The following is a 22,831-nucleotide window of genomic DNA, read 5'->3' on the forward strand; positions in this document are numbered from 1 at the left end:
AAGAAATTAATAATATAAATAATATAGAACGTGTAAGTAGTGTTGACAGTGTTGATGGTTAGTGTTCGAAATTTCAAGTGTTCTCGAATGAGAGTCGAACGGAATAAAGAATGCAAAATTCGAACTCGAACGAAAGTGTAGATTCGTTTGTATCACAAATCCGTCGGATTGCAGAATCGGCTTGGTAATATTACGTTATTTGGCAATTGCCTTTCTTATCAGCTGGGACACTTTGTCACAATATTGAAGATTCCTCGGTCACTAACAGTAACAAGTGTGGAACTAACACTCCTTCTCTTCGAGCGGTGATGCATGTCATATGAACAACATTTGTCAAAATCTCGATGAACATTGCTTGACGGATTTATGTTTACTGTGGTAAATTTCTTTGTATTCTACATTTTTAGTAAAAAAAACACCTCTAAACATGAGTTCGAATTGTAGATTTTGTTTATTCATCATTGTTGTAATATATAGAATTTGCCCTTTTAATATGGAAAACGTGCAAAAATATTATAGTTACATGCGGAAATGTGATTCCCAATTCAATAACGACACACCAGGAGTAACCCAACGTGGAACTAAACTACAGAAGAATGAAATGCCACTTTTGCTCTCGAAGCTAGTTTTGCGAATATTTTATTTGCAGTGAGGAATATGAACTATCCCAAACAAGTGTGCGAACTCGACGGACGAATGCGCGATTAGCGAACAACCAAGAGAATCAAGCCCTGACAAATGAAAGGTCATATGAAGCCGAAATAACAACAATATTTCCGGTAACATCACCAGGTTAAAAAAGAAATGCTTATTAACAAACATTATCCAACTTGGTTGGCGTGAAAAACTATTGATTGGTAATATTTTTTTTCCTCTAAAAATTTCTGCTCCTAGAGGTCCCGCGCGCTGATCACAATATTTATAAACCGAACATTTCTGAATTCCATATCGGAACGAAGTTTACTATTGCGCTAAGCGTTATAAACCAACGTGGTTTCGCTTTCAATTGTTGCTATCCGTTGTAAAATAACCAACATAAAATCCCAGTTCTGAAAGGTTTTTTTTTAATATGTTAAGCGGGTCTTATTTTATTGCGATACATCTTCTAACTGACGAAGGTATCAATCGAAATTGTCTAAAACTGTAGTGCTATACGTCGTGTTGGAAAGGAAAATCAACAGATACGATTAAATAATTACAAAATAAATCTCGGTAGAATGCTAGAGTGTATGCTGCAGAGAAACGACTATATAATTTTATATATAATATTCTCTTAACTCAATCTCGTTAGAGCCATATAAGGGGGTGCATTGGCGGCTTGATCCTGTATCGTGACTTCATTCCATCTTAAATTTGTTCCTGCATATGTCGTACTTAAGGATCGAACCCGACGAAAATTCAAAGAATAACTAACTTATCGCAAATCCGTTCCGGTCTAGAACATCAACGGGCTGCCGTTGGAATTCTGCGCTCTCTTTCTCACATTACACACGTATCATGCTTTCACAGTCGCTCGTATCGTTTTAAAACCTATTCACTCAAAAACCCCATTACAAGTGTGGTGTTTTTTTTCTGCTTCTTCTCCTTCGTCTCCTTCGCTTACTGTGTTGCAGCAGCCACAGTTCGATAGGCCTCCTCTAGGGCCGTTTTCTGTTCCGCCGTCAACTGATTTATGCACGCCTGGAAAATGTCAGGACTGGCTTCGATTTGCTTCACAATTGCCAGCATCCGTGTCGAGTCCGGATGCCCGGCAGACATTGCTTCCCGATAGAACGCTTCAGCGAAGATCGACACGATTCGCGGTAAGTTCGAGTTGTTCTCGCCCAGCACTACCGGATGGTTCGCTTGAATCAGATCACACAGATATCCATACACGTGGATTGCCTCGTCGTCGTCTTCCACCACCGGTAACCAAGAGAACCTGCGTGCAAAAAACAAAAACAACACTGTTGTTAATTCCGATGACAAGCGAACAAGAATAATGGGTGTTTTTTCAATAGAAGTATTCAGAAAAGGTTAAGCCAAACTAGAAATTCCTCATTATCGGCAGATGCCTGCTAAGACCGTTTTATGTAATCTCATCACTGAATCGCTGAAAGGCTGAACTAAGAAAAATATGCTAACTTGACTGACTCACCAGAGAGCGATAATCTCGTCCGGATTTGTGATGGATTTGTTGTTATATTTCAGGATCTTGGTCACAGCAGAGATAGCATTTTCTGTCGGGTTCACATTCTCCGGCTCACGACTTCCGGGCATCATAATGATTTCGACCAGCAGTTGAATGGCCTGTGCACACGTCATTGCAAACTGATCACCACCGAACTGGGGAAAATGAAAATTAAACCGTTACAGAGTGTCTTCCACCGAGCAGTTATTTTTTTTGATGTTTTACCTGTGCCAAAACGCCACATCCGTACACCGCTGCTTGTCGTACTTCCGGTTGTTTGTCTTTGATATATTCCAGCATCGGTTGTAAGAAGTAAACTTGATACTGTGCGCACATTGGACCAGTATACTCTGAAATGCACGAGAGGAAAGCTATTTAGAATGGAATGTTATGTTTCTAAGAATTTCGAACATGCGCTCAACGCAGCCTGGAACACGAATCACAAATATTATAAAATATACTAGCTGTCCCGGAGAACTTCGTCCCTTCCAAAATTCATATCTGGGTTCAAATTATTTCTTGAAATCATAAATTGACTCGAATTTAAATTGTATCAAGGCGGCAGAATTAACAAAGGACCGCAATTCACTCCAAATTTATAACAATAAAAATTGCTGGAATAACCGATGGATTCGGAGTAAATGACTATTTTTGATGTGGAACACATCTTTATTTTCTATATAGTGGTGCAAATCAGAAACTCAAGAAAAACTACACGTAAAAATGTGGTCAGGTTTTAAACACTTACAGCTGAGTCTATTTTGTATCAATTATTAATATTATTTCATCATTTGATAGGAAATATTTGTACGTTTTGATTTGAATGTATCAACCCACATATTTTCATTTATATATGATTGAAATTTTGATTAGTAGCGAGCACTGTCCTATTTGGCTGCTAAAAATCTTTGGTATACCGGATTTCCCTGCCATAGACGACGGTTTTGAAGGAGTAAGCGATGTATCAAAGAGAGAGCATCGCTCTGATTGGTCAATCGATGCAAAAGTGAAGCTGTTGGAAGCACGCGAATCTATAAATAGAAGCGAAATTAAAGCTAAAGTTTCAGTCCTACTCGTAGCATGCTAGAGATAGGTTGTTGCTAGACAGCAAGACAAAAACGTGCCAGAAAACGATTTGAAGCTTTAAGGGCTGAGGTCAGTTGTTAGCGTAAAACCGTGTGGCTCGCTGTGCGTATTACATTTCTCTCCATGCTCTCTCGTAAATGTGTAAAAAGTTTTGATATTTTCGGTTACAAGTTTGACTACATCACATAAAATCCAATAAAGCTACCGCTTGTTTGGCAGCTTTGCTGAGTCGATTTTATTTCTCTCTCATGTTTCGTTAAGTTACCAGGATACAAGAGCAGAAAAAAAATGGTGCCGCCATAGAAATGGACTTACCATTACAAAAATAACATTCACTTAATTTTTATCGCGACAACATATATGTTTTTATGCACTAATCGCATCTAAACTAAATTATCTAGACATTGTCAGGATAGATTTCTGATCCATGCTTTTGAAGGCGAGATATTCAATGAACAAATTGAATGTCGCCGTTTTCAGCTATGCAATTCTTCCTTCAGAAAAAAGACTTTCCCGACCACTAAAGTCAATGAATCATTCTGAAATTTTCACAGAATAATATAAACTAATTTTCTAAGAGATTGTCAGTTGGGTTTTTTGATATTCGTCACCGTTTCTGAAGAAAATCAGATTTGAAGCGTAAAAATAGCCCTTTAAAACGCCCTAAAACACACTGGCCTCAGCCTTTAATTGGTATGCTCTGATCTTGTGTCATGCAAGCTCAGAATTCCATGTTATGTCGTTTCCCCATGAGGAATTGACAACTACCCCTGGATAAATTTTGAATGCTAAAGATTAATTTCTAATTTATATTAGATGATCTCTATTGATAATGAGAAATAGTTTATCGCTTCAACCGAAATCGCAGAATGGTAGAGAAACTTAACGCTAAAAAAAACTGCTTGCATAAAAAACTTGAACACAAGCTTGGCGAAGAGAAGCTTAATTATCGAAATCGCAAGTATGTACAAAGATATAATCACAGACTAACAGACAGGACACTCAAATTAGATTCTTCAATCATTTTAACGGTCATTTCGAATATTCCTTTATTTGGGACAGTACTCACATGTGTCATGATGGCGCCACGTTACCCTATCAAAACATCCTGTCTGTCATCTAGACTGTGTTTATTTTTTTCATTTACCAACAGAGTTGCCATTCATGCAGAATTACCTGTAATGTATTGATTTGTATACGTCCATGCGAATTTCATGCAGGATACAAATTTAATACATATTGCCAAAACTATATACAGAATTATGCCTACTTCTCATCCTCCAACGCAATACAAAATCGAACCCGTTTCGTTACAATATTTACTTGCTTCTGGTCTGCCGCCACTTAATTTTGGGTGAAAACTACCAACACAATAAAAAATAGTCTAGATGAACTACGTTGAGTCAAATAAATGGTTACCTTCCAACATCGCGAAAAAGTTAAATATATTATCAACGTAATCCAAAAATTTATTGTGACGATTCATTTTCAAAACTTTTGATGAAATCAGGCATCCCTGCAAGCAGCTGATCGGTGTTGACAAACGAGGGGAAACCAACTAGTAGAAAAACTTTTACGTCACACAAGGGGTGTACCGATAGTAAATAGTTCGCGCAGTACAATATAGGTGGAACTAGTGCATCACGAAAAATTATTTTTATAAGAATTTACTCATACTGTCATGTCTGTTAGTCTGTGATATAATTGCATGCATTTGGGATAATGGTGTAATTTCGTCGGTTATAAAACAAATGCAAATCAAGACAAATGATGTTCGGTGTTGGTTCGGATTGATTCAACTTTTTGATTGTAGATCATTAGAAATTTTGGTTGCCTTGTTCCACATCAATGGCTCGAACAACCCCATGTGGCTGATCCTTGTAGTTTTTTTTTACTTTTTTAGTTATGACTAGCAAGGATGTGAAGATATAGTGCGGAAAAGTAGTGAGATGTGACAAGGGTCATTTAAGTAAGCAGAAGGCTTCTCGTATCTAAACTTTCACCTTCTACCAGAGGAGTCTAAGAGGAGTAGCCCGAACCGGCTCGGATAGTAAATGGCAAACGACCTTTGCCTTTACTTTCTGACATATCATAGACTTGGAGGATTCGTATCGCTAAGATGCCGACTCCTCTTGGTAGAAGGTAAAAGTTTAGATACGAGAAGCCTCCTGCTTACTTAAATGACCCTTATCACATCTCACTTTTCTGCACTATATCTACATATCCTTGCTCTTTCTTGAGTACTATGGGTCTATAATTTCATATTCTTGCTCCTCTCGCAATCTCCTGTTAGTTTGATATCGTTCAAAACCGAAAAAGTAAATGACAAATAAATCCAAATAATTAAACGGTATGCGAAAAAGTGCAGTGAAATGTTTTTTTTGTTTTCTGTTAATGTCGAATTTATTCTACGTTCTACAAAAATATTTATATCGAATAACATTGTTTTAAAGTCAATATTTTATGTGGAGGTATTTTTGAAGGATGTGTTCGAGTACTAATGATGTTCTTTAGAGTAAAAACACTTTCTTTTTGTCAGTTGACACAACTTGTGAGAATTTGTTGTCTATGTGATCCTGAATGACACTTAAGCGCATTGCTGTAGTGAAATCGTCACAGTTCAGCAACTATATGTTCTTCTATTCCATATTGCGTTTCTGCTGAACGGACTACTAATAACAGTTCGGCTGAAAAGTTCGTATCGTTTAATAGAAACACATTTTTTTGCCAAAATTCTTTTTTATTATTCAACACAATTGCCATCAGAGGCGATACAGCGATTATAGCGATCTTCCAACTTTTCGATACCATTTTTGTAGTACGATTTGTCCTTTGCCTCAAAATAGGCCTCAGTTTCAGCGATTACCTTTTCATTGCTTCTAAATTTTTTACCAGCGAGCATTCTCTTGAGGTCTGAGAACAGGAAAAAGTCACTGGGGGCCAAATCTGGAGAATACGGTGGATGAGGGAGCGATATAACAGCTCCAAACACTGCTCAGAATCATCAAATCGTTGTTGTTTTTGATCGATTGTGAGCTCACGCGGCACCCATTTTGCACAAAGCTTTCTCATATCCAAATATTCGTGAATAATATGTCCAACACGTTCATTTGATATCTTTAGGGTGTCAGCTATCTCGATCAACTTCACTTTACGGTCATTGAAAATCATTTTGTGGATTTTTTCACGTTTTCATCGGTAACAGCCTCTTTTGGACGTCCACTGCGTTCATCGTCTTCGGTGCTCATATGACCAGTACGAAATTTTGCAAACCACTTACGAATTGTTGCTTCGCCCGGTGCAGAGTCTGGATAACACTCATCAAGCCATTTTTTGGTATCGGCGGCACTTTTTTTCATGAAAAAGTAGTGTTTCATCAACACACGAAATTCCTTTGTTTCCATTTTTTTCACAATAACAAAAGTAGCTTCACTCAAAATGCAATATCTCACAAACTAATAATCAGACAGCTGTCAAATTTATACACGTATCTTTTGAAGGTTGGTACTAACTGAAAATGGTATGGATTTAATTCTAGTGGCGCCCTCTCATAGAAACGATACGAACTTTTCAGCCGATCTGTTATGTAATATGAATGGCTTTGAGATTCATGTCCCGGGTTGGCGGTTTAATACATAGGACGCTGGTCTTACAAGCCATTTATCGTATGTTCGAGCCCCGACCTGGAAGGATTCTTAGTGTCAGTAGGATCCATAGTACTAGCCATACAATGATTCTGTACACTAAGAATCGGCTGCGAAGTCTGTTGAAACAGAAAGGCCAAATTCCACAAAAGGAATGTAATGCCAGGACTTTGCTTTGCCATTCATCACCTTCAGCGCGTTTATCACGACTGTATGAGCAATTGCTTTATTTTATGATCGATGCAATTATGTCTTTCGAAAATCACATAAAAAATTCTTCTAAACATAGTAAACAATTTACATGCGCAATTTTTCCACATCACTATTTTGAATCAGTCGTGGTGTTTTGGAATTATCATTATGAATCAAATTTAATTTCTTTGTCACCAATGAATTCTACTGTCCACTGTGACAAACCAGAAGAATTTTGCATTAACTTATTTATTTATTTACAATCAACAGACACAAACAAACAAAACATTAGGACAAAATGATAATTCCTAATAATATTCAGAAATTTTGTACGTATTCTGCTTCGTGACACATTAAAATCATACCCAGATGAAACACGGTTGAACGATCTCTGTAAACCAATAATAGAACCGTTTGCGCCATAGTTGGTACGTCGTATAGGAAGTCGAAGAAAAGCACTGTTGCGGAGAGCTCTGGGTCGCACATTAATATTAATTTCGTTGAGCAAAACGGGACAGTCGATGAGGACAATCGGGCCATTGATCAAGTTTGTAGATCAAATGGCTGTGACTTTTGGTTCCGGCAAAACGCGTTGTATTTTTACGCGCTCAATTTTCTCAGAGATGGCTGAACCGATTTTAACAAACTTGGGCTCGTTTTAAAGCTACTGTCGGGCCATTGATCAAGTTTGAAGATCAAATGGTTGTGACTTCTGGTTCCAGATATATGATGGTATATGTGACGTAACACTTAGTGTTGGCAACACTGCAAGCAGTACGAGTTTTACGCAAGCATTTCTGGTAACCGATGCTGTTTCGTTGTTATGCGAACATGTTCCCGTGGAAACAAATAAACAGAACACAGGAGGCAAGGAGAAATAAGTGAAAAAAAAAATTATGTAGTTCTTAGTCATTATTTCATGAAACAAGACGTTTGTGCTAGTAACCGAAATAAAATTAGAAACTGAGTTTGCGAGGGACGAAAATTGTTTGAATTTGTCGTTACATTTTGGTCCTTCTCTCTACCAGGTGAGGAACGAGCGCTGGGTCGGAATCGACCGGGAAAACTGTTTGAATTTGTCGTTACATTTTGGTCCTTCTCTCTACCAGGTGAGGAACGAGCGCTGGGTCGGAATCGACCGGGAAAACTGTTTGAATTTGTCGTTACATTTTGGTCCTTCTCTCTACCAGGTGAGGAACGAGCGCTGGGTCGGAATCGACCGGGAAAACTGTTTGAATTTGTCGTTACATTTTGGTCCTTCTCTCTACCAGGTGAGGAACGAGCGCTGGGTCGGAATCGACCGGGAAAACTGTTTGAATTTGTCGTTACATTTTGGTCCTTCTCTCTACCAGGTGAGGAACGAGCGCTGGGTCGGAATCGACCGGGAAAACTGTTTGAATTTGTCGTTACATTTTGGTCCTTCGAATGCCAACTGCCAGTTTATATGGAAACGCAGTTAAGACGCTCTAGTAGGAAAACTCGTGGAGCCATACCAAAGCGATTGGAAAGTTTCGTTGTTGAGATTCACAAGCACAACACTATGATACGTACTCCACAAAATCAGAATAAGCAGCTAGGAGGGAAAAATTCAGATGAACTACCCGAAGCTTCGAAACCTGAGTTACATTCGAGTAAAACTCGTTCATCAGGAAGCAGTAGAACTGACAGCCAAATCAAATTCTTGGAACTGGAAGAAAACAATGAAGAGGTTGAATTACAAGCATCCATCGAGCGAGATAGAATCGTAGCTGAGAAGCAACTTGCGGAACTACAGATCAAGCATGATCTGGCACTGAAAACGGAACAACGAAAGGCTGAATTTCTGAAGCGAAAATGTGAGCGTAACCAGAAAAGAATTGAATTACTGTCTAATTCTAGTAGTAAATCGACTAGATCGAGTATTTATACTAACACATCCAAACGTGTCGTGGATTGGATTACTGATTCAGAAAAGGTAAAACCGTATAATGTATATGAAGAATCGTCCTACCAAATGGATCATCCGCGTTCACGAGATTACGGTGAAAAGAACATACCGACTCATGACCGTAAGAACGTGTCGGCAATCGATGCAATGAATACAGATACAACTGAACCTAGTACAAATGCGCTTTTATGCCAAGCGTTCAAGGCACTGCAAACCAGAAACCTGAAAGATTTGCCTCCATTTTCCGGTGATGTAATGGAATGGACAGTTTTTGCAAATGAATTCAAAACATCCACTGAAGAGTTTCATCTATCGGATCGTGATAATCTGAGGCGATTGAATAAGGCGTTACAAGGAAAAGCGCGCAAGGCTGTAGAATCGTTGCTGTCATCTCCAGAAAATGTTGCTCAGATTTTACGAATGTTAAAGTCAAATTTCGGCCGCACTGAATGGGTGGTAGCAAATAGGCTTGAAGCACTAAAGAACCTGGAGCCAGTTAAGGAGGGTAATATTGAATCTTTTCGTATGTTTTACAATGTGATCATCGGTACCAAAGTGGCGATGACTAACGCGAAAGCGGATTGCTATCTAATGAATCCAGAACTAGTTTCTCATCTGGTTGAAAAGCTACCTGCCTTTAGTAAACAAATGTGGATTCGGCACAAAGCTGCTTTGATAAAAGAGGGTGTGGCTATTGATTTCAACACCTTTTCTCGTTGGTTGGAAGATGAGATGGACAATCAGCTTGCGAGTCTAAACCCTGTGTTTAGTGCAAAGAAAACCAGTTATCCGCCAAAAATGAAACCGGTAGTGTTGAACGTCAACTGTCCTGATGGTGAAACAGCGAAAAGATGTCCTTTGTGCTCAACACACTCTCACGTCGGTTTGGATAAGTGCGATGAGTTTCGTAAAATGTCTGTGGCTCAGCGTCGATCGACAGCAAGTTCTTGCAAGGTTTGCTACATTTGCCTTAAGTCAAATCACTCTAGGAAAAACTGCAATTCCGAGAAAAAATGCATTATATGCAAGAAGAATCATCACGAGTTAGTTCACTCTAATGAGCCCGTTAGATATTCAAAGTATAGCCGTACAGATACACAAAATAGTCAAGATAATGTGTGTAATATTAACGGTAAAAACGTGAATACGCTTCTTCGAGTAGGAAGAATAAGAATCAGTGGCCCAAAAGGAGTCAAAAAAGTATTCGCGCTGTTTGATGAAGGTTCATCTCTGTCAATGATGGATGCTGCGATTGCAGAGAGTATTGGATTGCGAGGACCGATTTCTCCCGTGACTTATCGTTGGACAAATGGTATTTTGCACAAGGAAGATCAGTCTATGAGATTGTCTTTCCGTATTTCGGGACCATCAGAGCAAGCAAAATGGTATGAAGTGAGCAATATCAGCACGGTACAAAATATCGCTTTACCCCCAGTAAAATTTGACGTAGCAACGGTGAAGCGGTTATATCCAATGCTGGATGACGATAAGTTAGCTGCTATCCAAGATGCTTGTCCCTGTATGCTGATTGGATCGAATAATGCGGGTTTGATTGTACCACTTAAGACAGTGCAATATTCGCTAGATGGTTTACAGTTGACTCGTTGTCATCTGGGATGGACAATCCATGGAGTAATAGATCCATCGAAAGTTGAATCAAATAGACATCATGCATACCTGTGTTCAGAAGATGATGACATCGAGCTTACTGATTTGGTTAAACAAATGTATAAAGTCGAAAACTTTGGGATTTCTGAAAAGTTGACAAAAATAGCTGATGAAGATCTGCGTGCGCTGGACATCATGAATCGTAGTATCACACGACGTAGTGAACGTTTCGAAATAGGTCAAATATACAAGTACAATAATTTCGTTTTCCCAGATAGTAAACCTCAGGCTTTGAGACGTTTACAAATAATTGAGAAAAAGATGGATACGAATCCTGATTTTGCTGAACGGTACTGTGGAAAAATTCAAGATTATATTGATAAGGGGTACGCTCGGAAATTAGAGCCTGAAGAATTGGTTGATACATCAAACACATGGTATCTGCCTCATTTTAGCGTAGAGACTGCTGAAAAGTTTCGTTTAGTTATGGATGCTAAAGCAAAGTCACATGGATTTTCTCTGAATGATTTGCTGTTAAAGGGCCCTGATTTCGTTCCACCTTTGATTGCGATTTTGATTCGCGCCAGAATGAAGAAGATTGCTTTCATCGCCGACATTAAGGAAATGTTCCACCAAATTCTTATTCGTAAAGCAGATCAGGATTCTCAACGTTTTCTGTGGCGTGGAATGAACCGTACGGAGCCCCCTGATACATACGTTATGATGGTAATGATATTTGGTGCAATTTCGTCCCCATCAATGGCACAATTCATAAAGAACTTCAATGCAAAAGAACTAGATGAGAAGTTCCCTGGCGTTGAGCGAGCTATAATCAAGCAACATTATGTGGACGATTATTTCGATTGTGCTGAAACTGAAGAAGAGGCGATCAAGCTAGTTCAATCTGTAATAAAGGTACATGCACAAGGAGGATTCAGGCTAGTCAAATTCGCGTCAAATTCCACAGCGTTGTTAGATTCACTTGATCCTGAAATACTTGCTGATAAGAAACTGGAAAATGCTCGTGTTCTTGGAATACAATGGGACCTGAAATCTGATGAGTTCGTTTTTCCATTAAGATTTCCCAAATTTGATGAATCATATCGGATTGGTGAAGCCGTGCCTACGAAGCGAACGTTGTTAAAGTTTATGATGAGCATATTTGACCCACTTGGTATACTGGGTCCGATCACTATCCAACTGAAGATTATATTTCAAGAATTGTGGAGGTTACAGTCCGGTTGGGATGATGAAATTCCTGACGGATTAGTTCCCAGGTGGATTGAATGGTTGAATCAAACAGCGAGGCAAGAAGAAGTCAGAATTCAAAGATATTATTTTCCGGCGATATCGTCATTTGCTGAGGTAGAGCTGCACGCATTCTGTGATGCGAGCGACAAGGCTTATGCTTGTGTTATCTACATGGTTCACCGCCGAGAAGATCAGTCACACATTGCTTTAGTGTACGCAAAATCAAGAGTGGCGTCGCTGAAACCGCAAACTGTACCACGGTTGGAACTGCAAGGATGCGTTTTAGCAAGCCAAATGATGCTTGTGCTGCAATCAGAAATGATGATAAACCTTACTAAGATGTATTTCTGGACCGATTCAAAGATCTGCTTGAGCTGGTTGAAAACGAGTCAGAAGTTGACGGCATACGTAGGCGCTCGTGTGATGCAAATCAAGGAAAATGGTCATAGGCCAGATTTGTGGCACTGGATTCCGTCTCAACTAAATGTCGCTGATTTGGCTACAAAATGTTCAAAGCTGGGAAACATAGTAGAGTGGCTTTGTGGTCCAGATTTCCTACATCGTAATAGTGTTTATTGGTCTAATGATGAGATATTGGAAATGTCTTCTACAGAGATGATGAATTTTCATTCTGAACTTATCATTGATGATTTTTCTGATCCATGTTGTGCTGCATTCCAAGAAGAGTTGATTGATCTCCCCGATATTGCTAGATTTTCTGATTTCAATCGTTTGCTCAGATCGACCGCTTATTATCTGAAGATGAAAAAGCTTTTAGTGTTACCAAAAATCGAAAAGCCTAAGCGTCTGACAATAACTGTTCATGACATGACAGACGCCAGAGTCATTTGGTATAAAAAGGTACAGTCAGAAGTATTTGATGCAGAGTTACAAAGTTTGAGGAAGACGGGTTATGTAAAGAGCAGTAGCCGTTTGCGAACGTATTCACCATTTCTTCATAATGGACTAATTCGTCTGCGTGGTCGCATACAAAGTGACGGTAGACCGTTTGAAGTGAATAATCCTGTAATTCTTCCTGATAACCATCCATTTTCATTTCTGCTAATTCGTATGCATCATATTGCTAACGCACATCAAGGAGTAGAAACTGTCATAAATAATATTCAAGAACGCCATCGTATTCTGAAGATACGTTCGCAAGTAAAAAAATACTCAATGTCTTGTATGAAGTGTCGAGAGCTGAGAGCGAAGCCGACTACTCCACAAATGGGTCTGCTGCCACCGGAGCGGATCACGCCTTATGTATATCCATTTACTTGTACTGGCATCGATTATTTTGGACCACTGTTTGTGAAAGTTGGTCGTCGCATCGAAAAAAGATGGGTTGTACTGTTTACGTGCATGACATCAAGAGCCGTTCATTTGGAGGTAGTACCATCACTAGATACGAACAGTTGTATAATGGCAATACGTTGCTTCATGTCTATTCGTGGATTGCCGCAGTGTATCATGACTGACAACGGGACCAACTTCACCGGTGCTGACCAAGAACTAAAGAAACTAGTGAAGTCACTGGACCATCCAGAGCTAGAACAATCGTTGAGTGTCAGAGGTATAGAGTGGAAATTTATACCACCAGGGGCTCCACACTTCGGAGGATGTTGGGAGCGATTAGTGCGCTCTGTAAAAAATGCTTTACACGTAATGTTGAAGGAACAGCACCCTACAGATATGGTGCTCCGGACAGCTTTATGCGAAGTAATGAATACAGTCAACAACCGACCACTAATACATGTTACAGATGATCCCTTGGATCCTGAACCGTTAACCCCAAACATGTTACTACTGGGACGTAACAACACGATACAATTCGATCACGACTTCGATGAACGAGATCTGAGCTGTCGGGCAGCCTACAAACATTCTCAAATATATGCGGATCGATTTTGGCGAAGATGGGTAACAGCTTATCGTCCGGAGCTGATTCGGAGTCGCAAGTGGCCCGATAACAGGAGTTATCATGAATATAAAGTTGGCGACATCGTGCTAATAGTTGACGAAAATTTACATCGTGGTAGCTGGCCAAAAGGAATTATCGAAAAGGTGTATCAAGGTCCAGATGGGAAAGTTAGAACAGTGTTGGTCAGAACAACAAAGTCAATCTACAAACGACCTGTGTGTAAGATAGTTCTACTGCGGCCCATCAACTCGGTTCCTGGCCCGGAGAATGTTGGCAACACTGCAAGCAGTACGAGTTTTACGCAAGCATTTCTGGTAACCGATGCTGTTTCGTTGTTATGCGAACATGTTCCCGTGGAAACAAATAAACAGAACACAGGAGGCAAGGAGAAATAAGTGAAAAAAAAAATTATGTAGTTCTTAGTCATTATTTCATGAAACAAGACGTTTGTGCTAGTAACCGAAATAAAATTAGAAACTGAGTTTGCGAGGGACGAAAATTGTTTGAATTTGTCGTTACATTTTGGTCCTTCTCTCTACCAGGTGAGGAACGAGCGCTGGGTCGGAATCGACCGGGAAAACTGTTTGAATTTGTCGTTACATTTTGGTCCTTCTCTCTACCAGGTGAGGAACGAGCGCTGGGTCGGAATCGACCGGGAAAACTGTTTGAATTTGTCGTTACATTTTGGTCCTTCTCTCTACCAGGTGAGGAACGAGCGCTGGGTCGGAATCGACCGGGAAAACTGTTTGAATTTGTCGTTACATTTTGGTCCTTCTCTCTACCAGGTGAGGAACGAGCGCTGGGTCGGAATCGACCGGGAAAACTGTTTGAATTTGTCGTTACACTTAGATTGACCGCTCTTATATACATATATATATATATATATATATATATATATATATATATATATATATATATATATATATATATATATATATATATATATATATATATATATATATATATATATATATATATATATATATATATATATATATATATATATATATATATATATATATATATATATATATATATATATATATATATATATATATATATATATATATATGTATATATATATATATATATATATATATATATATATATATATATATATATATTATATATATATATATATATATATATATATATATATATATATATATATATATATATATATATATATATATATATATATATATATATATATATATATCGGCTCCTCGAAAAAAGCCTTCATGCAAAATTAGAGCTAAACCGGACATGCGTAAGGGGTGCTGCCCGGTGGTAAAGGTTTGACAATTCTCGATCTTGAAAAAGCACCATAGGGGGGAGCCGAAACTCTTAAAACTGCATGAAAATTAACTTTCTGGGACTAACTAACTAACTTCACTAAGTCCCAAAAAGTCGATTTTTTCAAAAAAAAATTTGTTCGAGATGACACTAAATCTCGACGTTTCATGCAAATCTAAGCCTTTTGACATCAAAATTATTTTTTCGATTTCGAAAATTTCATATACCCCTCCCTATGGTGATTTTTCAAGATATATGAAAATTCCACTAAGTGGACTAAGAAGGGTTTTGCCTTTCTCTATAGAAAGGTATTAGAATTGCTGGAAAAACCGACTTTCGAACGGAGCTTCGGAGACCCATAGTGTTATATACCATTCGACTCAGTTCGACGAGATCGGAAAATGTATGTGTGTGTGCGTGTGTGTATGTGTGTGCACTTTCGAAGATATTTTTACCGCTCAATTTTCTCAGAAATGGTTGAACCGATTTTAACAAACTTAGGCTCGTTTTGAGCCACTGTCGGGCCATTGATCAAGTTCGAAGATCAAATGACTGTGACTTTTGGTTCCGGAGATATAATGGTATAAGTGACTTAACCGACAAAACACGTTGATTTTTACCGCTCTTATATATAAGGGTGCCAAAATTTTGGGATCACCTCTATTTTCGTAAAGCTCTAGTGCTCAAAAGATTAAGCATTCGAAAAAAGCCCTCATGCAAAATTTGAACATACGTACATCGGCATCAGAAAAAAGTCCCAAAAAGTCGATTTTTTCAAATTTTTTTTTCGAGATGACACTAAATCTCGACGTTTCATGCAATTCTGAACCTTCTAAGCATCAACAATTTTTTTTTTTTTGATTTCGGAAATTTCATGTATCTTAGCTTTAGTGGTTTAAATTGACGATTATGTTTTGGGAGACTTTTTCGCAACATCTGAAATTTCGCAAGGGAGCCATCGTTAATTTTTCTCTGGGAAGACCGCTGGTATCTTTCGCAGATTTACCATGTTATTCGCAGCTCAGAGGATGCGACGTTCATTCAGCGACAATTTGTAATCTTTGTAGAATCGAATCACACAACCGTTAATCCAGACAAATGCTCGATCATTACGTTTACGAGGTGAAAACGACTTTAAAACTCAAACACTATATTGAGAGATTCATAATGGCAGATCGACGTGTATCAAGGATCTTGGTGTTTTTATTGACGAACAGTTAACATTCAAGCAACACACCAAATACATTGTTGGTAAAGCTTCTCGCTGCCTTGGATTCGTGATGAGCATGGCCAAGCATTTTACTGATGTTTACTGCTTGAAATCCCTATACTGTTCACTCGTTCGCTCTACTCTGGAATATTGTTAAGTTGTTTGGAACCCTCTCTACCTCAATGGCGTTAATGGAATCGAGACGATTCAATGTAGATTTGTTCGATTTGCTATTCACCGCTTACGTCGGACTATTCCTCATCAACTACTGAGCTAGGAAAGTCGCGGATTACTGGTTTAGAGACACTGCAAGTAAGACGGAAGATGTCGTGTGCTTCAATAAAAGATATTTCAACGACAGGATTGACTGACCCACTTTGCTTCGTGAGGTTAATATCAATGTTTGTCCTCGAGCTCTCCGCAACAACGCTTTTCTTCGACTTCCTTTATGCTGCATCAACTACGTAACAAACGGTGCCGTTATCGGCATACAGCGGTCGTTCTTTTGAGTACTATCTTTCAAGTAAAAAAACGAGACCCAACTTCTTACTTAGTACTAGAAATTATCATTAGGGCCACATTGTGTCTGTTGATTTCACAATAAATAAATAAATTTCTTCCAAGCACCAAATAGACTGACAAGCATTTTTTTTCATGACATTTTGCCTCGTTTCGATTTTGACACAGTTCGATTTTGGCTAAATAATCGTTCGAATGTGACATATATAATAGAAAGATGACAGTATTTTCGAATTCAAAACAATTTCATATTTTGTAACCTTTAGCAAGGTTCCACTCTATTGCAACTGGCCTAGTGTCAGTTTTGCTAAATAAAATTATTTTTGATATATGTAAATTTCACGCAAGAAACAGTCTTATACAAAGACAAAATTCAAGATAAAGTATGAATCTATTTTGAATCATATTTTTAGTATCTGCGCGAACGTGTAAATTGTCATATAACATTTGAAAAAAATAGAATAGGTACAAATTGCAAACAGAACGGTAAAAAGAGATGACTATTGGTGCAATAGTCCTATTTGCTAAAATTCCAATAAATAAATTGTAATATGAATAACGATTTTGCTGAAAATATTAAATTTATCTACACATTCTTATCTGAGCCGCTAAAGCTTTCGCTGTTTCCATATAACACATGATGCAAAACACATTCGAAAAAAAAAATTACGAATGGATCAAGCAAAAAATAGATAAAAATTATCACTGAAAATCGAACTCACCTGTAAACATTTCAATTGCAATGCATCGTGTGTCATCCATCGTGTGCAGCGATGAGTCACCGAGTGCAGACGAGCGAAATGAGGTCATACAGTGAAAGAAAACAGAAATGAAAAGTACCACATGTTAAAAATTGATTTTCTTTTGGAAAGTGAATTTTGCTCTGATGATCGCATCAACCGCTTCAGAAAAGGTTAAGCCAGATTATTCAGAGAGCGAAATAATCACGAATGTCATACATTGAATACGTCATCATTGAAAATGCCAACGCACCGTTAGGAGGGAACTTGCGAAGGGGAGGGGGGGACTTACCAATAAGATCGTCGAATATGCACAATCCCCACTGTCGGTCGGCCCACGCCTTTGTTGGATCCAATAATTTGACAAAGTGCGGCACAACCTGTTGGAAAAATGGTAAAAATCCGTCCTTGTAGGTGAGGAACAGCGCGTGAATGATGTCGGATATTCTTGATAACAGATAGATATCTGCGTCGTCCTCTTCGGCCAGCTGTTCTTCAACGCCATCGTCGTAGTCCTCTTCCTTGCGAGCCAGGGCACGCTTATCCTCCTTCTGGAAATGTTGATTCATAAACTTGTCTATGAGTTTCAGCACTTCGTCCATAGCTTCCGTCGATAGACAAGCAGCCCCAAGGGTTTCGATGCATTTTGCTAGCGAATGAAGTAGTTCGGCTTGAACGTCCGGTTCCGGTTCGGAATCGATCGCTTTGAGAAGTTCCGGACAGATGTATAGCCACATGCCTTCCAAATAAGTGGGTCCCTTAATCTTAGCACAATCCAAAAGATAGGGTAGGGATTCGGCCGCGGCTGTACGGACTCCATCATGGAAGTAGAACTTCAACATCGGTACCATCAAGCGAACGACCTCTTCAGCGTAGTTGGCAAAGCCATCTTTCAGTTCCCGAGCGTAGCAAACCAACATTTCACAGGCCGATGCCTTATCTTCCAAACCCGCAGTACGAATTCCGAAATTCTGCTGTTCGCCCAAATTAACAAACTGCCAGTCATTATCGCTCTCAACATCCTGCACTTCATCGTTATCCAGCAGGGCCACTTCCGGTTTCATCGAAGCCGTTCGCATAACCGGACCCATCACCAGCGGCAGATACTGTTCGAATTGTTTACCAAGAATCTTGCAAATACGCGCCCAAGCTGAGATCAGATAAGAAGTCTGCGGATCATCATCCGGTAAGTCACCTTCGGTGTGTGTTTTCAGCAGCATGTCCATCACATCCGATGCGTCGGACATGAACTTCTCGGCTCCGACGGCCAAACCGATCAACGATACACACTCGATGGTTTTACCGCGCAACAAACGCAGTTCTTCGGTATTTCCGTTCTGAATGATGTACTTCAGGCAGGGCATCAGTCGATCGTAGTAACCAACGAAATCTTTCTCCGTGGTGTCGGCCACCGAAGCAATGGTGGTAACGACCTGTTCCAGCACCAGCTTGGTACCCTTCTCAACCAGCTCCTTGAACTTGGTGGTCAGAATCGCTTCCAGTTTGGCCATGATACCTGCCGGTGCAAAGTTCGACAAAATTATCAGCAAACATAAGACAAAGAAAAATAAAATAATTAAACAAACTTACCATCCAAGTACCGAGTTAATATATTCTTCGGACAATCTTCGCTAAAATTGACTAGCGCTGCTCCAGCATGCGCCTGCACACGTGGATTCTGGACATCGTCGAGCAAACTCAGCAAACCCGGAATCACCTGTTCGTGGAATTTTTTCTCGAATATCGGTGCAAAGTCGGTTGCCATCTGTCCGATCGCATTGCAGGCAGCGTAGCGCACTCGGGGATGCGGATCCATCAGGAACTTGAGCACGCCTTGCATAATATTCTCCAGCATGGTTTCCATCTGCTTGTGACAGCCTTCGCCGGCAGCCGAAATGGCCATCAGAGCGGCATGACGCTGTTTCCAGTCCGGACTGTTGAGCATGTTCGGAATGTTTCCGACTATGTGAGGCAGAACGGCTTTTCCGCCCAACCCGCAAGCCAAACGATCTAGAGCCGACTCCGCAATCACGTTATTGTCACTAGTATCATCCTCGCAGATTTCATCCGAGACGGACCATTCTTCGTCATCCTCCAGATCGGTCATCATTTGCAGCACCAGCGGTATCAAGGAGGCAATGTACTTGTCCGCTCGTTTACGAACCATTGCAGCTGCATTTTCCGACAGTGATACCATTACTTCGAGAGCCAAATGACGCCAGCTGTCCTCTACGTCCGGGCTGCTGAAAACTTTCATGCACATTTCGAAAATCGGCTCCAACTGTAACCGCAAGAACTTAGGAACACTCTCGGCCATATCAATCAGCAACTTGATCAAAGTTTGATCGTCTTGCTGATCGATACTCTCGGCAGTAATCATAATCACTCTCGGTAGAAGATCGTGAAACTGTCGCTGGACGTCGTCTTCTTTGTCGTGCAGCAGAATGAACGCTCCCACTGCCCGTACTGCCTGGAAGCGTACCTCCGGATCAGATGTGGGATCCAAATATTTGATGAGCATTTGTTTGATCAGCTGCAAATGTTGGTTCTGCTGATTGCCGAAAATTCCCGGAACCGAGGAAAAAATTCTCAAGGCTGATTCCTGCAACTGCACACTCGGAGCACTGGCGCACTGAAACAGGAACTGCAGAAATTCGGGCCACTGGTTATTTCCGTCGTCGTCAACCAGATTGCGTGCAACTTCGGCCACAACTTCGCAGATCTTTCGCCGAAGGCTAGGACTTTCGTTCTGCTGCAACGTAAGCAGTACCTGCTGCTTCAACTGTTCCTTCGATTCCGGTGGTAGCGGATTGTAGAACTCTTGGAATTCGGCAGAAAACAACCTTCTCAACAGGACTGCAGCCATCATCCGTGCTTCCTCGGACATTTGCGGGTTCTGGATTGCACCCAGCAGATGTGTCACCTTGCCTTCACATGGTATGTTGTTGTAGGCCTCCTGTTGGCGATAAGAACAAAACAGTGATTATTTTAAATCTTTGATACATTTGACGTTTCAATTAGAATATATTAAATTTCTGCGGTCTAGTAGTAACAATGCTAAACAAGGAATATATTCTTGAAATCGCATCATAAACTAATGTTTTTTTTTGGTTTTAAACTTTCATATTCAAATTAATTGAAATAAAGATGTAATATTAAGTTGAGAAACTCTATGCAGGTGTCAGAGCGAAGATTGTAAAACTAGTTTTTAAAACAAAACAATTATTTTAATACCGTCAAACAATCAAACTGTACACTTTTTGACAAATAATAACTGAACTAAGTTTTTTTTTCATTAAAACTATCTCATCTGTTTCAGATCAGATAGAGAACAATCGTCGACATTCTACCCCTCCATAATTTTTTCTTGCTACTTTTTTTCACGATCACACGCGCAATCGACCCAACCGAGGCTGATTCATGCCAATTTCACATTTTTATATTTCTTCCTGTAGGCACTTAAATGAAACTTCATTGCAGTCATATTTGGACCATTATCATTGCAACTACGGATTTTCCACATCGCAAGAATCATAGAACGGGATGAGCTGTCCCGAAGCCCTGAAAAATTGCTGTCTGTGAAAAACACGTTGCCGAGAACGAATTAACGATTGACGAAAAAAAGCATAACCACTTCCGCACTTTGATCCGTTTTGGTTCACCTGTGTACATCGGATTCACACTGATTTCCACTCAGAAAATAGCCGGATATTTCCCGGAACGGAATGCACATACCTCCGCCCGCGTTCGGACATCGTTGTCGGTCGAGAGCAGGGAATTTAGCAGCTGGTGAAACTGAGCCTGATCTGCAGCCATTATTTCGCATTTACAAAAGAGAACTATAAACTGATGGAACGTTCGACGAATGCCGCGCGAGGAAAGGAGAAACTGCAGCTGGTGCGGTGTGCAAGGCAATATACGTTTTTGGTTAGTGGAAAAACGCGGTGGAGAGCCCCCGGCAAGAAAAGGCGCCGATTGTGGCGGCTGAAACGCGTTTGTCGCTAATTAGGATTGCCAGATGGAAATTTGTGACAGTTGTTCGAGATACACGCTCATCTAAAAGATTACAATAGACTAGCAAATGAAACGCTAACTATAATTCGATAGCCCCACACCAAAACGACCTAATGTCAAATGAGAGCCTCTCTTTGTTTACTTTCTCTTTTGATTATTACGAATCCAGTACTGAAATTTCTTGAAAGAATCCAATATGAATCGAAAGCTTGTGGTTTTAACTTGAAAGTAAGGCGTCTGATATAAAATCAATCTGGTAAATCGTGAAATAAAGTAAACAATGAGAAGGAATGCTTGATAGTTCGTATTCGATTACTCGCCCAACCCATTTGCCAGTGTCATAACATCATTGAATTTTCCACTCGTGAATATGCAATTCAGACGCCTTTTTACACTGCAATATTTCTCGAAAACAAAAAATTATTATTTTGACGTTTCGTCTTTGACTCATCAGTGCAGAGCACCCTCCTGCTATGGAAGCTGGTTCCTGAAACGGACGCATTTTGTTTTGGTGGCACTTTTTGTTTTGCAACGTGTTCTGTAAATAGCAGAAACTTTACGTCTGCTTAGCGGTTCAAATTGAAATGCCGAGTTTAGCACTAAGCAGTTCAATTTGAACTGCTCTGCACTGATGAGTCAAAGACGAAACGTAAAAATAATAAAAACGATTATTTGCCCCAAGCACAAAATGTGGCTAACCCCTAAATGACCAAATCTGCATCCGCCAGAAATAGTCGAAAACACGTTTACGTTCGGCACGTCAGAAAAGACATTGCACTCCGTTGCAAAACAAAGTGTTCTGTAAATAGCAGAAACTTTACGTCTGCTTAGCGGTTCAAATTGAACTGCCGAGTTGAGCACTAAGCAGTTCAATTTGATCTGCTCTGCACTAATGAGTCAAAGACGAAACGTAAAAATAATAACAAAATGATGCTAAAAGATGTTATTCCAATAGATTGTGGTTGTAGGATGGTAGATTCAATCAGTCAATTCAACGACGAAGTTTCATAGTTATTTTTATCCACAATAATTGAATTGTAATATCATATATTTTTCTAGTTTGAAATTGGAGACTTTATAATTTGACATGGAGTTTCAACGCCCAATATGCAACGTCAAGTCGGTTCATACAACTCTCAGTTTGACAGTAAAGTTTCATGGTGCCATTACTGCCTTCAATAAGATACTGTCTCTGAGCGTATCTTTTTCCAATAAATCATCTTTTCTGTAAGTTTTTCATTCATTTGGCTTCT

The 22,831-nt window shown here is 39.6% G+C and overlaps 1 protein-coding gene across 1 annotated transcript; it reads right to left on the minus strand.

Moving 5' to 3' along the window:
• Positions 1-420: 420 nt before the first annotated feature.
• LOC131427093 (importin-5) lies at positions 421-21,487 on the minus strand. Its single transcript, XM_058590015.1, has 6 exons — positions 21,300-21,487; positions 19,155-20,520; positions 17,857-19,080; positions 2,396-2,520; positions 2,138-2,325; positions 421-1,921 (listed from the first exon to the last, which is right to left on the minus strand). Exons 1-6 carry the CDS (start codon positions 21,378-21,380, stop codon positions 1,600-1,602), a joined length of 3,306 nt encoding a protein of 1,101 aa, XP_058445998.1. The 5' UTR covers positions 21,381-21,487; the 3' UTR covers positions 421-1,599.
• Between the last annotated feature and the right edge of the window lie 1,344 nt (positions 21,488-22,831).

Source organism: Malaya genurostris, chromosome 2 (genome assembly GCF_030247185.1).
Source record: "Malaya genurostris strain Urasoe2022 chromosome 2, Malgen_1.1, whole genome shotgun sequence".
In the NCBI taxonomy this organism is placed as follows: Eukaryota; Metazoa; Arthropoda; class Insecta; order Diptera; family Culicidae; genus Malaya; species Malaya genurostris.

Coding starts and splice junctions, on each gene's coding strand:
- LOC131427093 (XM_058590015.1), bottom strand. CDS start 21,380: ATGGCTGCAGATCAGGCTCAGTTTCACCAGCTGCTAAATTCCCTGCTC. Junction 20,521..21,299: donor ATGTCCGAACGCGGGCGGAG/GTATGTGCATTC, acceptor TATCGCCAACAG/GAGGCCTACAACAACATACC. Junction 2,326..2,395: donor GATGTGGCGTTTTGGCACAG/GTAAAACATCAA, acceptor CATTTTCCCCAG/TTCGGTGGTGATCAGTTTGC.